Here is a 24048-nt window from a genome sequence, read left to right as displayed (position 1 = left end):
CCCCAACCTACTTTTTCTAATTTTTTGAGTGGGAGCCCTGTGAATGAGAAAAGGTCACAGAAAAGTCACCAAAAAGTCACAGAATTTTGCTTTTGGTATTTGGTAGACACCCTGGACCAGGGGTGTGGAAGTATAGGAGTTTTGCCATTGAGAGGGTTGTAATCCAATATCGCACTAATGTTTGTTTGTTTTTACAATAATAAAATATAAAATCCTTTGCTGATATTTGCTGGCATAAGAAATGTTAAGCCAAATGTTTTGCAAAATAAAATTGACCCACTGAAAGCCTTTCAAGTTATTTCTAAAAAAAAATGTATACATACTGTACTTTTTAGTCTACATACAATTGATTCATTCTTCAGTTGCATATTCTACATCCGAATTTGAAATTTCAGGTTTTATCCTAAAAGTTCATAAGCTAAAAAAATTTTCTTTGGAATTTTTTTTCGGTCAAGTGAAGAAGATGCTGATTTCACGTGTGCAAGAAAAGTCAGTACAACTTTGTGTGTTCATTATCCCGAGTGTCAACCCAAAGATTGCAACAACCATGGCAGCTGTTCTAAAGGCCAATGTGAATGTCAAGAGAATTGGTTGCCACCACAATGTGACAAGATGCGTTGTCAAGTCAACAATTGTTCCAGCAATGGTATATGCTCTACTACTGGTTGTATTTGCAGACCTGGGTATTATGGGAGAGATTGTGAAAAATGTTAGTATATAAGTTTTTTTTTCAAATATATAATTTTTCTCTATTTTTTTACCAATCCATTTTAATGGAATCATTTACTGAATGAGTTCACTAAATATTGAATGCATTATTAATTTCATAAAAATTGGCTTCTTTTTCAGCAATAACTTTGATTAACATTATGATTAATAGAATCTTATCACTCAAACTTTTTCACATTCTAGCATCAATCACTTCAACTAAATGGATCAAGGCTTTTGTTTTTTTCAATTTTTAACATCGCACCCTTTCTCTGGTTCACGAATAACGTACATAATCTTTATCTTGAAAAGAGAATACAAAAGTGGAAAAAGTGACTTGTCATCATTTACTGAAAAAAGAAGAGCATTGAAGAGGGTGATTAGAGAGAAAGTAAAAAGAAAGTTAATCTAGGCTATCACATAACATTGGTGCTGATCCATAATCATTTTTCAGGTATGTCAACAATGGATGTAAGGGTACAGTTGGCCCACTCTCAATAGAAGGATATAGGATAGAAAGAGCAATGTGTAAACATGCGTAGTGCTTCCAATGATGTTTTCTCGTCAGTTTTTAATAGAGAAGGTGATATCAAAAGTATGAATGTGTCATGAAGTGATAAAGCCTTCAACGATATTCAGGTGGGAAATGTGGAAGTACTAAAACTTGTAAAAAATGTCTGTGCAAGCAAAGCATGAGGACCAGATGATATTTATCCTAGGGTCCTTAGGGAATGTGCAAATGAACTGCAGGGGCCAGTTGCTCAGATTTACAATAGTGCTGATGAAGCTATTGTTCCAGAAGATTGGAAGCTTGATAATGTGGTTACCATATTTAAAAAGGGTAGTAGAGAAGCTGTGCCAAATTTTAACATCCAGTGAGTTTGACGGCTCCCTCTTGAAAATTTTGGAAATTATTATCAAAAAGCAATTAGTGAAGTGGATAGACGAGAATAACATTGTTGGAAAACCAGTATGGGTTCAGGAAGGGGAAGTCATGTGTAACCTATCTCCTTTGCTTCTATGATCACGTGACTAGGGTTTTGCGCAAGGGCAAAAATGTCTATAATGTTTATCTTAATTTCTAGAAAGCATTCGATCGGGTCCAACATGGTAAACTCTTGAAGCATTTTCAAAAGATTGGGGGCAACTTGCTGAGTTGAACAGAATCATGGTTAAGAATAGAGATAGGACGAATATTCAGCCCTTTTGCAGAATATTCGATTCAGCTGAATGATGCTTAGATATTCAGTCTAATATCTGTGTAAATCCAAAAGCAACAAACTAATTTTAAAAACCATATTAATTGTAATTTTTCGCATAAATTAAAAATTTGCTGATTATATTTCATTGTGTGGTGTACATCCCTTTCTGTAAGAGAAGGCTATGCCAGGGTGAATTTCTAGGATAAAGAAAACATGAAATGAAAAATAGAATCCTACTGAAATAAGGTGGGAGTGAGCATGAATTATACATACAAGTTCACTAACTGAAGGATGTACAAACATATTAAGCTACTGAAAGAGGCAAAATAAGTAGTAAATTTTATGATGCATTACTATACTCTGTTCGCTCTAACTTGAGTCCTGATGTAAATAAACCGCTGTACCAGTTTTTGATATCACTCCGCATCCTTTATCTCTATTGGTTGTAAATTTACCCGTTCCTTCATTACGTGTGTTTTTTCCTCAAACGCGAGATTGTAAATTCGTTATGAAGAATTTTCCTGGAAATTTTTTTTTCACTGTTCTCCAAATTTTGTTGAAATAAAAACTGTTGATAACACTAATTAAAATAGAAAGAGGTATATATCTCCCAAAAAAAATAGTTGAGATGACAGGACTCCAGCCCAGACATTGCCTGCGACAATTCTTGTCATTTTTTTATTTTTTTACGCGAAATGTTTACTATATAGAAGGGCTGTTGAAAGGTTGGTCTGAGGGCCCGCCAAAAATTCACAGCGGGGGGGGGGGGGGGTCTTGTGGCAGGATGTGGGGCCATGGTTGTTACAAAAGCTTGTGCGGGTTGTTTATTATTTTACGGCAGATAGGGAGAAAAAAAAAATTTTTTCTTATTACTTTTTTTTCTTCAGAATTTTACAATTTTATTTCTGAGCTAATTTAGGCTGTATGATTTTCCTGGGTCGGATATGCTACCAATTATAACGTGAAACAAATTATGAGCAACTTACCGTTGTGTTGCCACTTTTTATTTTTCTTGCTGGTCTGTATAATTAAATATTTCATAATAATCTACGGGCTGTAGCAGTTCCAATTTGATGAGAGAGTCATCCACATTATTTCGAATCTTTACTTCAACCTGTTGTTGATATCCTGTTTTTTTGTCAAGAAATCTCGGTTTTTTATCCGTGCGTAGGTTGCGAGCCATGACCCCAATATCCAGCAGCAAGAGCCCCTGGACTGGGATCTTTTAATTGGCCCCCAGGCCAGGCTTTTTCACCGGATCTATAGTGTCTGTCATAATGAGGCTAACAGAATCAAAAATGAGCATTACTCTTTCGAACCAGAGTTTCAAAACGTTACCTTCACGTCTACGTGATAATCCTCAGACTTCTTCGGCTCGCCGCCTTCGACGAAACCAATATTACTTCCTCCCAACAAGCTGCTCAAGCAGAAGTGAGAATTCTTTTGAAATGCGTATATTCACCATGAACGATAAGTAACCCCCCCCCCCTTCAGTGTACGTCAAAGCGTGTGGGTGAGAAAAAAAATCTTGTTGACAGTTGTTTATAGGGTGCCCGAGTGGCATGGTGGTAAGATGCTCATCTACCATCGTGAAGGTTGTTGTCAGGATCCCGGGTTCACGCTCGAACCCAAGAGAGGATATAAATAAGATATTTTCCCAAACGAACTCGAGGCGACCACCGATAGACAGCACCTTCACTTCCAACCCATCTCACTAATGGCAGTAAATTGCAATATAGCGATATGGCCAGAGTTGGTGTTTGGTGAAGTAGTAGTTGTTTATAGGAGTCCAGAGCAGCTGCAAAGAAATGCATTTTCAAATGGCTCTGCAAGAAAGATAGACACGCATATTTCATTTATGTCATCAAATGATAAAGAAGAAAATTCTTTTTCTTGCAAGAACTCTTGAAGAAGCGTATACAAGTGTATATCAAATCTGTTTGCGAATAGGAATAATAATAATAAAATGAAACTTCCGTTTAAAAAGGGGACGGTAATATTTGAGTGAGAAAGGCGTATCCTGTCAACACCCACCCTGAAGACATAGCAGCAAAGACGCTTTGTGACCGATCTTTAAAAAATATTTTTCCCGTCTTCCAGATAACTTTGAAATGACATGGAATAAATATTTAAAAAAAATAAAAATTATGAGCTATTTTATGGTATGAGGGGCAAACGACAAAGGACTATATCTTTGGCGGTGTTGCACAGTAAGAAACGGTGAAATGTTCGTCAACCAATCATTTTGGGCATCGCACACGTGCTTTTATTTACATCAAGTTAGAATGAACAGAGTATAGTTGAGAGTAAATAGTAGTTGAAATTTTTTTGATTAGATGTAAAATTGTGATAAGTGGTGAAAAAACTGATTCTTTTTAAATAATATTAAAATACAATACAGTAAAAAACTTGGTTAATTCAAACTTGATTAATTCAAATTTTGGATAATTTGAAATTTTACGAACTCCCCTTGAGTTTTCTGTCTAATTAAATGTTAAAATTTCTTGTTTAATTCAAATGTTTTGGATAATTCGAAGTTGGAAGGAAAAGGTTATGATTTTTGTATCAGCAAATTTAGTTTGGAAAAATTCTGAAAGTCACACAGACTTTGTTTTATTTGACCAAACTGTTAAACGAAGGTTTTAACAACTGGCTGTTGCGAAGATATATTTTGAAAAGAGAGAAAATTTAACTGCCCCTGTGGGGAATCTAACCCACGTCCTTTCACTTTCCGGGTGAACGCCCTAGACCACTAGACTACAGAGGCACAGAATCTCTCAATCTTTCCTTGGAGCTCGTGTACACTGAAAGGGACCGTACATGGATGGCCAGACCAGACTCAGGCCAAGCTCAAAACTGCTGACGCTGCCACCAGATGGCGACTTATACAAGGATGACGTCACTCTCCGCTACCATACGAAGGTTTTAACAACTGGCTGTTGTTAAAACCATCGTATGGTAGCGGAGAGTGACATCATCCTTGTACAAACTGTTAAACAATAAATTTTAAAAACAAAAGTTTTGAATATTCTGTTTTTCTGTATTCTTTCTATGCTATTTTGATATTGTTCAGCTAGAGTGCATCGTGAATGTGTACCACTTGATACCAGTTATGATGTTCAACCTATGGATCAAGGTGTACCATTCAAAATCTGAATCTTTTTATAGTCAAAGTACAAATTATAATATGTTACTGAAAGTGTATTTCATTAATAGCATAAGAATGACAAGCAAAATTTGAAAATAGTTTCAAAACCGATGATCATGAATTGTTTCGGTAAATAAGGCTTTAAGCATGGTCAAGAAAATCCTTATAGAATGATTTCAGAACAGTAGCTAAGATCAATTATAATTATAAATAATTAAAATTTGGGAAACAGTTTCGTAACTGATAAAATTTTAATAATTGATAACTTATCTCCCCTCTCTTGTGAATGTTGATGATTAAATTGAAATTTGTAGCCTTTTTACAGGTCTGATAGATTAATTGGATAATTAGAATTTTGGATTTTGAATTATTCAAGTTCGACTATATATCATTGTTAAATTTGATTGTCAAGTATCATGACAATAAAAATCTTTCAATTATCACAGTTTTTAATATTTATTCAAATAATAGATTGTACAATTGAAATGCAATATCATTTGAAATTACCAATAATTTAATTTGCAGTTAAAAACACCAAATTTATTATAATTTTGATGAATTTAAAAAAAAATAGATATTGGGCTGCCGAATATTCGATATTCATAACATAACATAACATAATTTATTTGTCCCCAGTCAATTTCAATAATACTATACAAATTAGAGTTTACAATTAAATTACATATTTACAATATCTGACAGAAAATGCAAAGAGAAAAATGTTTGAATGGACACGGTAGAAAATAGTTAATTCATAATATGGTGAAGAAAGCTGGGACAGGGAAGAGAGCAATAGCTAAAAGCTCGTAAAATGCTCTCGACCCTATGACATCTTTGCTCTTGCGATACACGTAAATCTTCTTATTTCTTTTGACCTGAAAGAAAGATAAAAAGAACGAAGTATATCGGACAAATAGGTGCAAATATATTTATTTATTAAATTAAAAAATGAATTATGGCAACCCAAAGCTGATATTAGAGAATTTCAGCCAAATCACTATTCGTCCCATCCCTAGTTAAGACATTTGTCACAACAGGTTAAGGTGAATGAGGAGTTCTCTGATTGGACAGGCATCACAAGTGGAGTCCCTTATGGAAGTGACCTTGGCCCCATACTTTTTCACATTTATCGATAAACTCGATCAGGGTATTGATGGGATTGTTAGTAAATTCACAGATGATGTGAAGCTAATGGGGGGTAGTCGGGAATCAAAGTGATAGGGAGGCTCCAGGCCAACCTAAACAGGATTGCTGCATGGGCAAATGAATTGGAGCATGTGTTTTAGTGCTGAAAAGTGCATGGTTGCTCATTTTGGTTCGAACAACCCACTTTTTACTTACGATTGGATGATATTCTTATTTGATGTAACTAAGGTCATTGATTTGGGAATTCTCATTAACGAGTAGTTGAGGTTTGGTGAACATTGTTCAGCAGTGGTCAGAAAAGGAAATGGAGTGCTTGGTTTCATTTTCAGAGAAAGGTCTCTTCACATTCTTCTAGTCATTCTTCCGCTTTTCCGAGGCTTAGTTTGTCCCGCATTGAAGTATGCCATAAGGTGTTGGAGATCATACCTACAGAGGTACATAGACTTAGTATATGGAGCTGCACATGCTCTTGTTTGTGCACAAGGCTTGAGCTATGAAGAGAGACCTGATTTTTTTGAAAATGTTTACATTGGAAGAACGGAGGTGTTGGGGGAAGGATACGATCGAAGTGTTCAAAATTTTCAATGGAATGGATAGGATGGACCACGAGTTATTAATCAACTGCTTCGACAAGGGGACCATTATCATTTAGTAAGGGACAATTCCGGGTTGTGGTGTCGCAGGGAGTTAATGGAATAAATGGAATAGCTTACCTCCTGGGATTGTGAATTCTAACAAAATTGATACATACAACACCCTAACATCATGTTCAACTAATATTTTCGAGTGTTGTTTCATGCTACTCCGGCTGGTTGGTAATGAATTCTCACGTATAGGTAATAGATATCTACATTAAGTTCACAAGGTGATAAGGTGGTTGATGTTATCGTGATACGTCCGGCAATGATGTGATTTACAGTTTCTTGCAATGAATAGCAATGGTCAACCTCTTCACGTGATGAGATCTCACTAGTGTCTCTGGTGTGTGTCGTCTTCCTGTCAACAAACACCTAATCTTGTGTGCCGTGTGATCGATGTGCTGATTGGTGAATCACAATCTTGCCGACATTATCGTCTGATTCTTCAGAGAAGTGGTCAGGATTCTCGTAGCCTGAGTGGATTGTTGCTGACATAATTGGATGAGGTCTTACATGTTGGCCTATAGGAAATGCTACATCAGCAAATTTTTAGCCATTTTCGACCCCCTCCCCAGCAAAATTTTGTCATCAGTTCTGCCCCTCTGAATCCTAACGCATATTGGTGGGATCAGAGATGTACATTGGGGGGAGGCATAGGGGGTTCGTGCCCCCTTCCGACGATCAAAAATTTATTTTTTTAATGCGAAAAAATATTTTTTTTTAATTGAAATTTTGGAAGAAATACCTACATATATTATAATCAATTTCTGTTAATTTCAATGCTATTTGAAAGCTATGAACTCAAAATTTATCTTTAATAAATTCATTGTAGCCCACCCTCTAAGCCATATATGGTAAAACCTTGGCCAGTGGACCAAATATGGCCCTGGGGGTTATCTGATGCGGCCTGCCCTCCTCAAACTTAATTTTGTAAAAATGAACTAAGCTGCACATTTACAGATCGCTTAAATGCTCCGTGGTACAATTCCAGAGCATTTAAGCAGCCCGTGGCACATTTTCAAATCACTTAAGTGACCCGGGACATTTCCAGAACACTTACGCAATTTAGAGATCCCTTGAATGACATATGACATAGTTTTAGAGCACTTAAGTGGCCCCCAGTGCGGTTCTACATCACTCAAGTTACTCACGCTACATTCTCTGATTTAAGTGATCCGCGGCATAATTATGGATCACTTGAGTGATGTGTGGCACAGTTCCAGAGCACTTACATGGCTTGAACACATTTCCAGATCGCTTGGATCTGCAAAACATTTAGTGATCACTAAAGTGGCCCTGTAGGGCAGTTATCAATAGGGGGAATGTTACTTCAAGTGCCCACAAACTATCGAAAGGTTTTTCTTGTTTTTGGCACACAGAGTAAGATGCCATTAAGAATATTTCATATCTTCATAAATGGCGGTGATGATGTAAGCATCATCCAAACTCCCCTCGTCATCAAAAGTCAGCAAATCGAAAACTCCTCCCCCATCGATGCTGATGTACTACTTGAATGACCCCTAAGACAACCGTAATCTTTTTTATGGGTAGTGTATTACTAATTATTACTAATTCTTTTTTGGTGACATGCTTGTATATTGGGTATTTTGGTTGTATTTCATTTCCATATTTTTATGGGCTAATTTTTTCTGCCACATCATTGTGGGCCTTGTATTCGTATAAAGATTTTGAATGATTTAACCTGTTGACTGCACACAATATACATAACTTAAAGACAATGAAGATTTATATTAATCAAATTCAGTAGTATTTCATTATGTCAATTAACGTAATGCAATTATGTTAATTAGCTATTTATTTTTGAAATTGTAAGTTCTAACAAGCATTTCAAAAATATACATTTTTATCATGTATGTTCTTTCATTAACCACTTTACGATCAAAGGACGTAATATTGCATCCAAACGCCAGTGGAATGAATTCAAACACGTTCGCTTTTTTTTCTTTCCTCTTTATCCCAAAGCTTTGTTGCAGCCTTACAATTTTTTTTTTCCTTTTGGTTTTTTGTATACCCTGATAGTGATTTTTTTCCTCACATATGATATATATTATAAGAGTGAAAAAAAACAGGTAGAGTGAGGGTGAAAAACTTTATGTACATTCTTATCTTTCGTGCCATCTTATGCTTTTATTTGTGTATTTTGTCTTCCCTCTTTCTAATATGCGGTTAGATTAGGACAAAGATATATTTATTGCCCATTCGTCAGATAATTCGGGTTAATATCTTTCCCCAACTTTTTGATTGTAAATTTTTTCTTCATAAGTAACAGTGGCTCCAGATAATCATCATTCTACTGCATTTCATTTGATCTATGTATTTCTATCTTACCTTTTTATTTTTTTTATTTTTTATCGCAGCATGTCCTAGTGGATGGTTTGGCTATAATTGTGAAAATAAGTGCTTTTGTTTGAATCATGCTTCGTGTGATCCAGTGACTGGACAGTGCAAATGTGAAGCAGGCTTTATTGGTGAAAAATGTGAACATGGTTAGATTTGCTATTAGTTTTCTTTATTCATGAAGACCCACAACTGAATTATTTTAATACTTATATAATACAATTTGCAACAACTTTTAACCAAAAACGAAAGTTGTATTTTCTTGTGTAATTGTATTATTATAATAAGATATTAAAGTTTGTGGGCTGTTATGTAATTTTCTTTGAATGCTCCTTATTTACATGTATATAATGATGCTGCTCCATGGGAAGCATTGGTGTTGCTTACATATGAATGACATGGTTTGCAGTATGTTAATAATACATTTTAATATGCAGAACCATCTCAAGAGCACCATGGGCCCCTTTTTGCCTTGAATTGCCAGCCTGCCAGTTTACATACTCATTCACTAAAATCATAGCGCAAAATTTAATAATCATGAAGTGCTCCTATATACATGTGTCTGAGGCTGCTATGCTATGTCATGTCAGTTGTGTAGAATTTGCTTTAACCATATTAAATAGTTCAGATAGTGTACACTAGAGTTGACTTCAATTTCAATGTTGAATAATTGTATTTAATCGTTATTGACATTGTATTTTGTGTTGGATAGAACTATAATACCCTTGAGGAACTAGCCAAAGAAGAAACTTCAGGGATTTTTTAAATTCTTTGATATTCTTGATATGCTTAATTTAGAGAATATGAAAGTAAAAATTCAATATTCAAGTTAAAATTCTTTATTTTCAGAAAATTTTTTGTCCTTTATTTGGTATTTTTATTTTTTACATAGTTTGCACTTTTTTTATTGTGGTATTTCCCATATTAATGTTTGCATATTGTTATTGTATTTATAGTTTTTACTTTTTCTGATAATGAATATAACATAAATATTTATTGAATTATTTAGATTGTCCTGTAGGCTTTTATGGGCAGGATTGTATGAACAGATGCTCTTGCAAAGGTTCTTGTATTTGCAATTCAATAAATGGATCTTGTGGCAGCAGTGAATATCATGATGCTTATGCTGGTGAGTATTTGATATATTATTTACTCAAAGTACAATAATTTTGTGCATACAGTGGCCACGTGGATTATAATCCACGTATGCAAAGTCGTGGTTGTTACTTTCATCACCTATAATGAAATCTCCGGCAATGGAAGGGGTTTTCAGTCATGTTTTATTATGAAATATGATTCTTCCAGTTGCATGTTTTTATATGCTATCTGTTACCTATAGAAAAGTTATTCTTCAAAATAGTTATTTGTATCTAAACTTCTCTTTAAGAAAAAACTGAAAACATATATACAGTGAAACCTTGCTATAACGATACTCAACATAACGATAAATCCTTCTACAATGATATTTTTTCAAATCATGTTTGAAATTGCCTGAAGTCTAATGTTGAACTCCTCTTGATGCAACAATATCCTTTACTATGATAACTCCCTCTATAATGATATTTTTTTAGATTTTTTTAACACCAACAATATACAACAATATTTTAATAATTTGCTCCGAATCATTTTGAATTCGATTTTAACTTTCTCACTTGTTTTTGTTCTTCTGTTACATCAGTATTTTACACCACAGGATCACCAAAAGCGTTAAGGAAGTAATTGGTATTGCTACTTTCATTGTATGACATGACAGTGCAACATGGTAAACAACTTTGTGGGGGAAATGCATCCCATTGAATTGTATTAATCAAGTAATCAATTGCAATTGAATTTATTGCGGCAAATAAATACATAAAAGTGTGTTTCTAGTACTAACAGTGCTGATTTAGAAAAGATAATGGCATAAATTTAATGGTATGAGATGATAATGTTGCTTCTCGATATAACAACAATCCCTTGACAAAGATATTTATCTTGGTTCGCATAGTATCATTATATCAAAGTTTCACTGTATATAATATGCTGCTGTCATGCCCCTCCCCCCACAAAAGAAAGATGGCCATCAAAAGTCTGATCAGGGACCTGCAAAAGATCCCAGCCTAGCGCCCACTCCAGGATGTGGGGGCCATGGCTGCTACTGTCCACACAAAGAAATTCAGATTTTTCCAATATAAAATTTGTTGATTATGTGTTTGGAAAAACTTAATGGAAATTACTGTAATATTTTTGGTGAAACCTGTTTAAGATGGACATTCTATCTGACAAAAACCTGTCTTGTATGGAGAATCAAGATAGTCTCAGTGATGATTACCGGATGCAAACTCTCATAAAGTTAAAGGCACTCGTCAATTTCAATGGACAAAACTTGTTAAAAACAAGTGGTGGAAAATATTGAATGATTGTGCAATAACAATTTTACTGTCAAAAATTATGTAACTCAGGCTTTAAATGAAAACATCTGTATTAGCTATGATGGTCAAAGAAACTTGTTTTGAAGCATGCTTATTTGTAGGAGGGTCGTTTTTGGTTTGATTAGCTTCATCATGAGGAAAATGCTTTGTGAATATTTTCTCTGCTGTTATGTCATCAGGATGTTGGGGGGAATAAAATTCTTCAAAGACATGGCTGATTTTCTCTTTGGACTGTTCTGTCATTACTCATTCATGAAAACAATTTGAATCAAGTGGGGCAATATTCCAGATATAGTCTGTCATTCCATAGCTATAATTTTTTCATAACCAGTAAATCACATTTTTGGCCAGATGCAGTGCCAGGTGACACTATGGATATCATATGTTTATATTCTTCATCACAAGAGTTGAAAGTCAGTATGCATCTGTACAGTGAGACGAAGTCAGCATGGTGAAGTGCTTCCATATGAGAGTAGCATGAGTTTCTCTCTTTGAACACTACTACTTTCAAACAGGGTGAAAAAAAATTGAGGTTGAAATTCTGGGAAATCTTGAATCATTGCATGCAGATATGCTGACTTGAACGAAGCATTGAGGAGGGGGTTGAACGTTGCCAGTTGTCTAGTATGTATGAGATTCAAGTGCATATGCATGCAGGAGGATGGGGTTGTGTTGCATTGTATATTCATTAATTAGGGAGGCCTCGAGCCCCTATTTTCTGGCATCTATTAGTGTATGCCAGAAAATGTCATGTATGTGTATTTTTAATGCAGGTCTGCCTGTTCTAGGGAGAGACTTTTTTAAATGGAAGACGTGAATGGAGCTTATGTTCACACAAGATTGTACTTCATACGATCATTTCTATAGCTTACATTCATGCCTCAACATTGGAAATAAACTAAAGAATAATTTTATTTAGCAGAGAATTCAAATACATAAATACAAATTCAAATACATAAATACAAATTCAAATACATAAATACAAATTCAAATACATAAATACAAATTCAAATACATAAATACAAATTCAAATACATAAATACAAATTCAAATACATAAATACAAATTCAAATACATAAATACAAATTGCCTAACGAGATGGCTAAAAACTGAAAACAAAATTTCCCACAACCAAAATGACCATCCATTATCCCTAAACACAGTTACCCAAAATTAAAGAATTTTTTACAAAGAAACAAACTGAGTGAAAATGAAATTACTGTCCATATATTGTTTTCATCAACCAATAATATATTTGTTCTTGATTTTTTCCGAAATTAAAATTGTATTTCCTTTGAAACCTTTCAATTGTGGTTGAATTTAGGACAACAGATGGTTAGCTATTATATGTTTAACCACTGCCCTGTTAGCAAAAATTCTTTGTATAATTATATATAATTATAATTCTTTGGTTAATCGTAACCTGGAATTGTCCCTAACCAATTGGTACTGGTGTCTTCTTGTTGAAGCCCTAAATTGGTGGCATGTAAACAACTTGAAGTCCATCTTTATCCATCCCATTGAAAATATTGAACACCAAAATCATGTCCCTTGAAAAAAATAGTAATCACTCTAGCCCAAGATGAATTAAGCTACAGAAAACTGGAAGAATGACTTGATAGCATGAAGAGAGCCCTTTTTAATTATGAAACTAAGCATTATATAATTGCTTAACTATTTTGTTATGAAAGAATGAATATGCTTCAGATCAATTCAAACTTCTTTTCTTTTAACATTGTTTGTTAAACCATTTTCATTGTTTTACTATCTATTGTAAGTTTTTAATCTCTGTTTGCAGCTCTTTCCAACTATTCATTATCAATGTTTCTTCCCCGCTTATATCTTAGATTGCATTATCACAAAAGTTATGAACCAACAGCAAAATATCATGCTAGAAGTCATAAGGTAAGTACTTTTCATGATGATTAAAATGGAGGACAAATTCATAGAGATTATTATTATTAATATAACAATTTTATATAGATATATCATCTACATTTAGTTGTTTTTTTAAACAGTCATTTAATGCAACCAGAACAGTTAGTGCTTTTTACATGATTCAAACAAATGCATATATGTTTTCAAGATTGCTCAACTTCATATTTGTCAACAAAACACAAGAAAAAAATGGATTAATTATGGAAACTTGTTAACTTTAAAGGGAGAGCACAACGCATTATAAGATTGAAAGGTATTTATAGAACAAGCAGTGCGATGTCAGTATTATGTCAATAGCGCTCGAGTGGTGTGGTGGTAAGATGCTCATCCACCACTGTGAAGGTTGCAGTCAGGTCCCAGGTTTGATTTTGGGAAAGAATATAGATAACATATATATATATATATTTATTTATTAAAATTTAATTTAATTTAATTTATTTTAATTCAATTAATTTATTTATTTCCCCAATGAGCTTGGTGACCACCAAAAGATAGCACCTTCATTTCCTTTCCAACCCAACTCTATAATAGCTGTAAATTGCAGTGTAGTGATGAAATAGTATTACGTCAATGATAGGAATTTGCATGAGTTTATGCCTGTTCCCACATTGTCTTTACTTTAGTTACACGTCATATGTGCCCTGTTAGCTATCTGAGAAGTTACATGGAGATATGCAACTTTATACATGGCCTGTAATGTTCATATCAATGGAATTAAAGGCCTAGTAACAGATGGATGTGAATGTCATGTCATATATGAGCTGATTGGGTAAAATCAGAGTATTTCAATTTCACACAACTATGGTCCAAACTCCTGTGCTCACTAAAACATTGATAATCGAAATGCTAACAACATCTAATGGATTATTTAATTACTGAAGCAAAGAGCATTGATTGTGTAATATGGAGATGTGGTTAGGATGCCCTCGCTCCAGTACTTTCCCGCGAATCAGCTGTTGGTTAGGGGTTATGTTTTTTCACGTTATCTTGTCAGCTGCAAACTTCCTTGGCTACAAGTTACTGCAACAAGCTTCTCTGAGCTATTGATGTTCTGTATTACAGGTAATTTAGTACTTACATATGTTTAATAAACATTTTTACTACTGCGTGCGTTAAAAATATTTATATAAAAATAATAGAAAATTGTACTTTTTGCTCTCAACTATGGCCCAACCATTTTTATGGACTACAAGCTGTTACCAGCAGCTTCACTCACATGGATTTGGTAATCTGAAAATTACTCGTCGATGATTCCCCCATATAACATTTGAACCCCTCGGGGGGATGAATTTTCAGAAATTCCATCTTAGTGGGCATCTACTTTATAAAATATTGACTAAATTTCGTTTATGTGAGATTCTAAAATTCTAGTAATTTTCAAGAATTTCAAATTCTTTCGATTTTTTTTTGTCATTATTTTGTGTGTGGTTGATTTTTATAATCATGACATTAAAAAAACATCAATTTTTATTAGGTTTATGACCATTTTTTATGTGTTACGTACCTTGGAACTAATGAGCATGAAGTTTGTCTTGTTTCTCAAACTAAATTTTTTGTCATATTTTTATGTTCCACAGTATTTTGATCAAATGGTTTTTTCTTTAAGGAATTACAAGTGGGCCATCTATGCTCTATGTGTTGTGACATTTGTCAGTATAGTTTCAGCCTTACTTTTCCTGTTCTGTCTTTGCAAAAAAAACAAAGCTTCACATTTGAAAAAACGTAAGCAACAATATCATGATCTTTTTGCCTTGTCTTCCTCTGAAAGTGAAGAAACGCCTCTAAAAGAAATGGAGAAACTTTGATTTATATTTATGGATTTTGTACATGTACAGTGTAAATCTTCATAGAAACCTCTATTTAACTAAACTTTATACAGAATTCATTTCAAACAACTTTCACATAAAATTAGTTATTATATTATGAACAATTCTGAAATATCAAAAACTTTAGGTGAAATAAATTCTCTTTAAGAAACTAAACTATGTAATGTGAAATGATTCATTTAAAGAGTTTCCACCTGTAGACATTTTATTAAACCAGACATGCACCTATCCATATTCCTTTAATGAATTGGTACATGTTGGAATGTGTGTAGTGAACCTTTCCGTGAAGTTTGTTTCTGTGTAATGCTTGTCATGTATACTGCTGCCATATGGAGATACTGCAAGCATTTCATACAATTGAATGAAAATGTCAAAAAGGGACTCTGTATGAAGACTGAAGTATATTTATACTAATATATAGGCACAATAGGTTATTGGTTTAACCCAATAGAATACAAAATCTTCTGATAAATTTATTTTTGTGTGCTCGAGTTCCCCTTTTATTATTAAACTACGGGTGTCCCTCACTTTACATATGATTGTTTCTACAAAATAATCGTGTAAGACGAAATCATGTAAAGTGAGTTGAATTTAATATGGGTAAGATAGGAATAGGGGTTTTTCTTCAGAAGAATAAGAAAAAAGTAAACCCAACTTTCAGAGCAGCACAATAAATTTTTTTAATAAATAAATTATTTAAACAAAAATGAATCTAGTCAAGTCAGACTAAATTTAATATTTTTACTTCTGTCTTCACTTTCTCATATTGATTGTAGTGAGTGTGGATGTTTTCTTTCCCAAAGAACCTAATATGTTAGGCTGATAATTTTTTAATTAAAGCAGTCGTGATTAAGCTGACAAGCAGCATTCTTCATCTCTTTATAAAAACTTTCAAAGCAGGGCTAGAGAATTCTGAATATCCCTCACAAATACGGTGATTCAAGATTCATTTTTTTCAGTTAAAATTCTGATAGCATTGTCTGTGATACAAAAAATTCTCTGTAAGATCCAGTGAGATGGATTTGAGTGTCTTCTAACTTATATTTGTCTCGTCAACAAATAAAATGAATTTGTCCTTTTTAATTATGCCGTACCTCTAATTTGTAAGCTCATTTTCAGGATTAAAATCAAACTAAAGACCAAATTTTGTGGCTTGCAAATTTCTAAAATTAACTTTTCAAAATCATGTTATAGTGAAATTGTATAAAGCAAGGAATGCCTGTACTGAAGAGTGTAATCAGCATATTATTGAGATAATTGTTTCTCTTTTTAAAAATTTTGTTTCTCAGTTATTCCTTTTCAAAATATTTATCTTCAAATTCATTTGTCTTTAAGTTTTACCGTTTTTGATCAAAATGAAAAATTGCATTTTTATCAATAAAAAAAACAATTATTGAGTTAATGTATGTTTGTTTTTTGTTTTTCTTTTTTGAGCTATTTACATTCTATCTGTCTCTCAAGCTCATGATGGCTTGCTTTTGATTTTATTTTTCTACCCAAAAAATATGCATTTATAGGTGGTTTTATTGTTTACTATTAAATTTTGAGCAGTAAAAGCTGTTTTTGTAAAAACATGTATTACAGTAGCCGCCGCTTATAAGAATCATGTTTGGTTCAACCATTTTAATTCTTATAAGCAGTTTATTCTTATACCTGGATTTTTTTTCCTCTTGCCCATATAGTTACCACTAGAGCACTCGGAGGGGGAGGGGGGCTTAAGCCAAGAATGTTTTGTTTTTAAAACAAAAAAAGTAAAAAAAAAACCCTTAGGAGTTCTTATTTTAATTATCCTTAGTAAATTTCTTTTAAAATTTTTATATTCATTAAATTTCAAATTAGTTTGAAAAGATAACCATATATATATATATCTCTTTAGACATGGTTCTTGTCAATGTAGATTGACTAAAATGTTATGCAGTAATGCCCTATATTACTACTGTACTATTTTATGAGCGCATAACTCAATATCAATGTTTCCCAAAGTTGGCAATAATGGTCTGAGGGGTATGAACTACGGGTGTAACTTGGGATCTTATAGGTTGGCTTGATTGAGTTTGGGGGGGGATGAGAAAAATAAATTCCTAAAGAGAGGAGCAATGGAACAAAAAGTTTTGGAAACTGCTATAAATAGATTTGCTTATTGGAGTAACTTCTTTGACAAATGACTAAACTGGTTTCTGACCATTTTTTTCCCATAATCCTTTTGCCGATAATTTCTGTCACTCATGGATGCTCACTCTACTGCAAAGCTGCAATCCTTACTGTTTGGGGGAGAGGCAACAATCTCAGTATGGGATAGTTAAAGTTATTACAAAGGTGAAAAAAATTGACAATCCACCAAATAACCTTGTGAGTAACAAAACTACTATATTCTAAAAATTCCTACCATTGAGATGAATGGAAGCAGTTTTGGAGAATTTTTATTTTTTTATTCTTATAAGAAAAAATCTGATTCTTTTATAACTGATGATTTTCCTACATTAAAACAGTGTTTGGTTTTTGTTTTGCTGATTTGATTCTTATAAGTGGTGGCTACTGTACTTTTGTTTTGGTGTTTTTTTTTCCCATAGAGTTTCTTGTTGATCTATCCAGACTATTTTCTATCATAACTTCATAATTTTTCTGAGTAATCATCATTCTATTTTGTAAAACCATAGGCTTGGTAGATTTTGTACATAAAATTTGTTTGCCTATATTCTAATAATCAAGATTATTGCTAAATATTTGATTATTCAAACTTGCTAAAATATATTAGAAGTTTTAGCAGTGTGAGGAGGATCTTTCAATTTCTGTAATTGTAAAAATGTGTAATCATTAACCACTAGCTGAGTAATGTTTGTTTTTTATTGAGCCTTATATTCTTTTTATAGTTACCATCTGAAAATTTTTTGAAATTGAAAAATTCTTATTGCTACAAAGCAGCACTTATAAAGAATAATCAAAGTTCTAATGTGTGTAATTTTTCTTTTTTTTTAAATTTTGACAATGTAGCAGTAGAGGGAATATTTGTGATAGAGAAATATCATAAAATAATGATAGAAATATCATAAAATATCATAAAATAATGATAGAGAAATGAACTTTCAAAAACTTGTTTTGATGTTATAATCCAGTTTTTGTATTTCATTGACCATATTGATTTGCTGTAAAAAAAATCACATTCCTTGTAAAGTATCACAATGTAGATCACCTTTAAAAGAAATTGGACTCAACTGTAGTTTTATATTGAAAGAAATGACTATTTAGAAACTTGTCATGAAAAGTGTATATAATTAGTTTTATTATTATAGACTGTTAAAAAATTGTGTGTGTGAGTGAGATCTATATAGAGAACGAAGTTCTTCAGATTTATAAAGATTTCTTACTACTGTGTTTCCCCGAAAATAAGACTCGGTCTTCTAATACATTTTTTGAAGCAAAAATTAATGTCTTATTTTTGGGCTTATATTAGGAGCATCCTAAAAAATCATGATAAGGCTTATTTTTTGGTAGAATGACTTTATATTTTTTGAAGACTTTCTTAAATGATTACATAAAATTGGACAAAAAAAAATTTTGACTTCATAAAACATTTTACTACATAAAAGTAAACAGGAAGTTCAGTTTAGATTTTCAGGACCAAATGAGGCTGTGTCCATGCCGGACAGGAATACTTGGCACTTCATTCGGCCCTCAGAATCAAACTACCAGTTGTTTACTTGTGGCCGGGATTACACTATAAAAGTTTGATAAAAGATATTTTACTAAAGTTTTATTGTGTAATCTTGGCCTATGACTGGCATTCATTGAGTAGCCAAATATATCATAGGCTGAAATTACATTATAAAAGTTTAAGAAACTTTCTTTAATAAAACTTGAAAAGAAACCAATAAGTGTATTTAATTGAATGTAACCTAATTTTGGTTGCATTTGCTCAAATATAACCAATACACCTATTGGTTGCATTTTTCAAGTTTTATAAATGAACTTCTCTAAAACTTTTATAGTGTAATACCGGCTATGTTGTTTTTTTATTTATCAGAAATGCTGTTAGTAGAAATTTTCTTCATTTTCTGTGATAAAAGCAACAAGTATAAATTTCAATGATATTGTTCATTTATATTTTTATCTGATGATAATGGTTTTATTATTATGTATTATTTTATGTAAGTTCAATACATTCGTCATGTGTTGCAATGACATGCTAAATGCATCTGATTGAAAATTTTAGCTAGGGCTTATTTTCAGAGAAACACGGTACTAAACCAGTATCTATAGTCACTTGTCTTCACATTTTTAAGTGTGAATACTTATATAATCACAAAAAATAATGATGTTCCTAATTTTAAATAAAATTCTATTTTTGTCAAGGATAACAATATACATATTCAATTGCATATTGAAGACTATTCCGCTTTAAAAAACATTGTAGAAAATGTGCTGTACATTGTAGATTCATGCAGAGATTTTTTGAATATGAACAAACATTTGTTGTTCATAACAAATAATATGCCACACATTCCAAATAATTTTTTTTTCACTAGCTCAAAAAAATTTTCTGATTTCCTGCTTGCAATCAGCAGATAAAAACTCTGCTACTTTGAAAAAAATAATGTCATTGCATAACCTTCTCAGTTCTGTCATTTTGAATTTTGCATTTATTTTTAAATGTGAAACTGCCTAAAATTATTTTCTGCCTACAGATAAGTATGAACATGTTACTATAAAATGTATCTAACATCTGGAACTAATTTTGAGGTCTCTGGGAATTTCAATTTGCTAGATAGACTTTTTTAAAGTGCTGTTTAGTGCCTCTCTCCCACAGGGACTAAGGAGGATTATGTGCAGCTGCATATGCAAAATTCTGGTTGTTGCTTTATTCCCAAGAATAAAATCCTGAGGAATGCAAGGGTCAAATTATTTATGAAATTAATTCTTCCAACTTGTATCTATGCACTATCCATTAACATGCATTGTTAGAGCCAGGAAAAGTTATTTGCAATAAGTTCAGTTGCTTGAGTCTGCTCAGAATATATTTTATGTGATTACATGCAAATACGTATACAGTAAGACCAATATTTGGTGAGAAGCATGGGACAGGCAAAAATGATTGTTAAATATAGTCACTCAATGAATCAGTTCAAAAGCAAAAACTTCAAATTTTCAAAATTTATATATGTAAGGAAAAAATTCTGGCCAGGTTCCTCGTAATCAAACATGCAAGGTTTTTATTCAAGGTCAGAGGCTAGTGACCATTTTTTGTTTTATTCCGATTGGTCAATTTCTTACATTTTGACTTTTTTGCACCATCTTCTGGACTAAGTGCTGTGTGTTCCTGCTTGTTTGAAAACAGGGTTTATGAGATGTGGTGCGCTTTTTGTTTAAATATTTGATTGTCATTTACTCTCTCTTAATGCATCATTTCTTTATTGGGAGAGTTGTAAGAGAAATTCAAACAATTTTCTAGGGTTCTCCTTGTGTTTACTTCTCATTTTATCTTATTTTCAGTTTCTTTTTTCCTTCATCCGTCTTGTTGTGGCTGCAAATCTGAGATATACGGAAAAAAAATTCTTGCTAAAAGGAATAGAATTTCGATACAATTACCATTGTACCAAAAAAAACTCTTGATTTCCTCATGAAGTCCAGAATGTGGTTATTGAATGCAAAATTGTTATTAGTGGGTCCTACTGTACTTAATTTTCAGTATTGTGTACCTGTAGCTTTCACTGCAACATGTTGACACTCATCTTCAGGTATATATAGAAGTCCTTTAGACTGGTATTACACTACAAAAGTTTTATAAAAAAAAATTTTTTTAGAAAATTTGAAAAATGCTGCCAATATAAGCGTATTAAAATGATGAAAGTGAAAGGACATGGGTTCAATTCCCCGCAGGGGCAGTTGAATCTTCTCTTTCCAAAATATATCTTTGCATCAGCCAGCTGTTAAAAACATTTGTATGGATAGCGGAGAGTGGCATCATCCTCGAATAAGCATATTGGTCACATTCGAGTGAATGCAACCAATATTCTTAGGAGCCATTCAAGTATTACGTTAGCAGATTTTCAACCATTTTTGACCCCCCCCCCTTTGTCAGCAAAACACTGACACCCCCTGTCAGCAAAATTTCATCAGCAGCTTAGAATATTTCCTATCTTCATAAAGGGGTGGTTGATGACGTAAGCAACCTTCAAACCCCCTCCCCCCTTGTCATCAAAAGTCAGCAAATCCGAAACCCCTCCCCCCCCCCGATGCTGACGTAATACTTGAATGACCCCTTATTGGTTGTTTTTTCACAAATTCTGTAAAATATCTTTTATCAGACTTAGTTTTATAGTGTAATCCCAGCCTTAGTATTTTCATACTTGTAGCTTATTTGCTTTAAAAAAGTTTTTACTTCATCCATGCTATTTGAAATTCATAATAAGAATCAAAGGTTATGATTTTTTAAATACTTTACACATTTGTGTATAAGATAAGGTTTTTTGTTTTAAAATTTGTTCCTATATTGAGGGGGATCCTTTAAGTCCTAATGCACCCTTTATCTCATCAACAATTCATTTTAGAGGTATGGTTCCAATTTAAAAAAAAAATGTGCTCAAAGTGTGTTCAGAAATCGCCCTGTACCAATTTTGAGAGTGAAAATACAGTATGTCACAAAATAAAAAAATCTCATTTTTATATGGACACCCTATCTTAAAAAAAAACCAATTACACAGTTTGCTGCCGTCTCTTCTGAGGCTAACAAAAAAAATCCTGTTTCTAAGAGCAATATTCGCTGCAATATTTGAATTTAAAAAAGCTGGAAAAGAAGCATTATTCGTTAGTTAATCCTGTTCTTTCCAAACTTTTCATCAGTCTTTGAATTTAAATATCTCAGTGAATATTGCACTTAAAATCACAATTTTTTTTGTTACATGTATATAGTAGGAAGATACTTTTTCCCCCTTCTTTTCTTTATAATATAATTTCCGAAGATAATAGAGTTGCTATATATGAAGCTTTGCGATGGTGAAGGTAGAGGAAAGAAAACATTTCTGAGTTTGAATTTATTCCACGGTGGTTTGGACGGTGAAATTTTGAAAGGTTAGTGGTGTTTTTTTTCCTCTGCCCACAATACACTGAGGAGGAGGACTTCCTGGATTTTAATGCTGAGATGTATCCAGAAAGGAAAGTCAGCCATCTTGCAATTCACACAAATGCACTATTCAATATGCCGCACAAATACGAACTTTCCTTTGGCACTCGTTTTCAAATTCATCTCTGCCACCCACCATTAAAACCACTTGAAAATTCATTCACCTGCTTCTGGATAATCCATGGCCCTACATCCTGGAGCTGGGTCCCTAGGCTGGGATATTTGGTAGGCCACAAGTCAGACATTTCACGGGGCCCTTCTATAGTGAATTTATAGCATGATAAAAACAAAAAAATAAAGGTAATTGCCTCGGGCAACAGGGCTGGAGCTCAGTCAACCCCACCTTTGTGGGGAGGGGGGGGGGCATGGGATAGTAGCAGCTTGTTTCTTCCAATTCTCTCTAATTTTAGTTTTACTTCTAAGAAAAGTTGATAGTGTTAGGTATGTGCCATATTCTTCTCAATTTAGTTCCAACATTGAATTGAAAATTCCAATTAGCTAAGCTTCCCTGTGAATTTGCACAATATTCCTATCGTGAATGGAGTGAAAATTGGAAGTTATTTTCATGATTGAAATTCTGTATGATGCTTAGTAGCATGATTTATTCACATTGCCTGATGTGATAAAATATTTTACTTTTTATCAAGGGCGTAGCGGGGGGAGGAGAAACTTGGGGGTTCCCTACCCCCCCCCCCCACCAAAATTTGAGAAAATGACCGAAAAAAGGGAAAAAGATGGCAAAATCTATTGTTCTATCACTTTGGTCCCCCTCCCGAACGAAATTCCTGGCTACGCCCCTGCTTTCTATACAATTTTATAATTTTAACTAACGTAATTTTTTTTTAATATTCCGTGCAGGGCCGTAGCGCACCTTCTAGGGCAGACTCTTTCTTGGGTGGTGGGGGGCTTGGCTTGAAAAAAATTATTGTTTTGCGAAATAAGTGTACACTTTTTGTGAGACCTCCCATTCGGCTCGGTTGGTTCAGCCTAGTTACGGGCCTGATTCCGCGTTGGAGAGTGGAAGAGACTACTTCACCAAACACCAACTCTGGCCATATCGCTATACTGCAATTTACTGCCATTAGTGAGATGGGTTGGAAATGAAGGCGCTGTCTATCGGTGGTCGCCTCGAGTTCGTTAGGGAAAATATCTTATCGATATCCTCTCTTGCGTTCGAACCCGGGACCCTGACAACAACCTTCACGATGGTAGACGAGCATCTTACCACTCGGGCACAGTGGAAGAAACTAGAATTATTCGAAATAGATGGCAGCTCTACACTTAGTTTCAAACGATTGACTACTGTAGTTCCCAAATTCGGTATGCGCGGTCCAAACCAAAAGGTGGAAGTCCCAAAATTATACTTATATAGTTCCCTCATTCTGGAGCCGCCGGGTCCCTAAGCTTGAAACCATTAAATCGATATAATTTCAAACCACCTCTGTTAAGTTAGAGCCTACACGCTTGTATTCGTCTGCAAAAGAGGGCGCCACCACAGTTACTATAAATTTCTTGTGCCAAAATATGGTTACCACTTCAGCCTATCAGGCCTTTTG

At 33.6% G+C, this 24048-nt stretch overlaps 1 protein-coding gene across 2 annotated transcripts in view; it reads left to right on the top strand.

Annotated features, from left to right (window-relative positions):
• LOC149072628 (N-acetylglucosamine-1-phosphodiester alpha-N-acetylglucosaminidase-like) overlaps window positions 1–21746 on the top strand; it is a 43726-nt gene extending 21980 nt beyond the window's left edge. Inside the window, exons 7-11 of one of the 2 annotated variants that reach the window (XM_089246250.1) lie at window positions 456–709; window positions 9221–9349; window positions 10210–10329; window positions 13410–13516; window positions 15156–21746. In XM_089246250.1, coding sequence (XP_089102376.1) covers window positions 456–709; window positions 9221–9349; window positions 10210–10329; window positions 13410–13516; window positions 15156–15275 — 730 coding nt within the window. In that variant the 3' untranslated portion in view covers window positions 15276–21746. The remainder of the gene's footprint in view (window positions 1–455; window positions 710–9220; window positions 9350–10209; window positions 10330–13409; window positions 13517–15155) is intronic. The other variant, XM_089246249.1, reaches the window with a different exon arrangement.
• The last annotated feature ends 2302 nt before the right edge of the window (window positions 21747–24048 follow it).

The sequence above is a fragment of the Pholcus phalangioides genome, unplaced genomic scaffold, assembly GCF_987345545.1.
Source record: "Pholcus phalangioides strain wild (caught in Gottingen) unplaced genomic scaffold, Ppha-v1.0 ptg000017l_1, whole genome shotgun sequence".
NCBI lineage: Eukaryota > Metazoa > Arthropoda > Arachnida > Araneae > Pholcidae > Pholcus > Pholcus phalangioides.
This window is presented reverse-complemented; position numbering and strand designations above follow the sequence as displayed.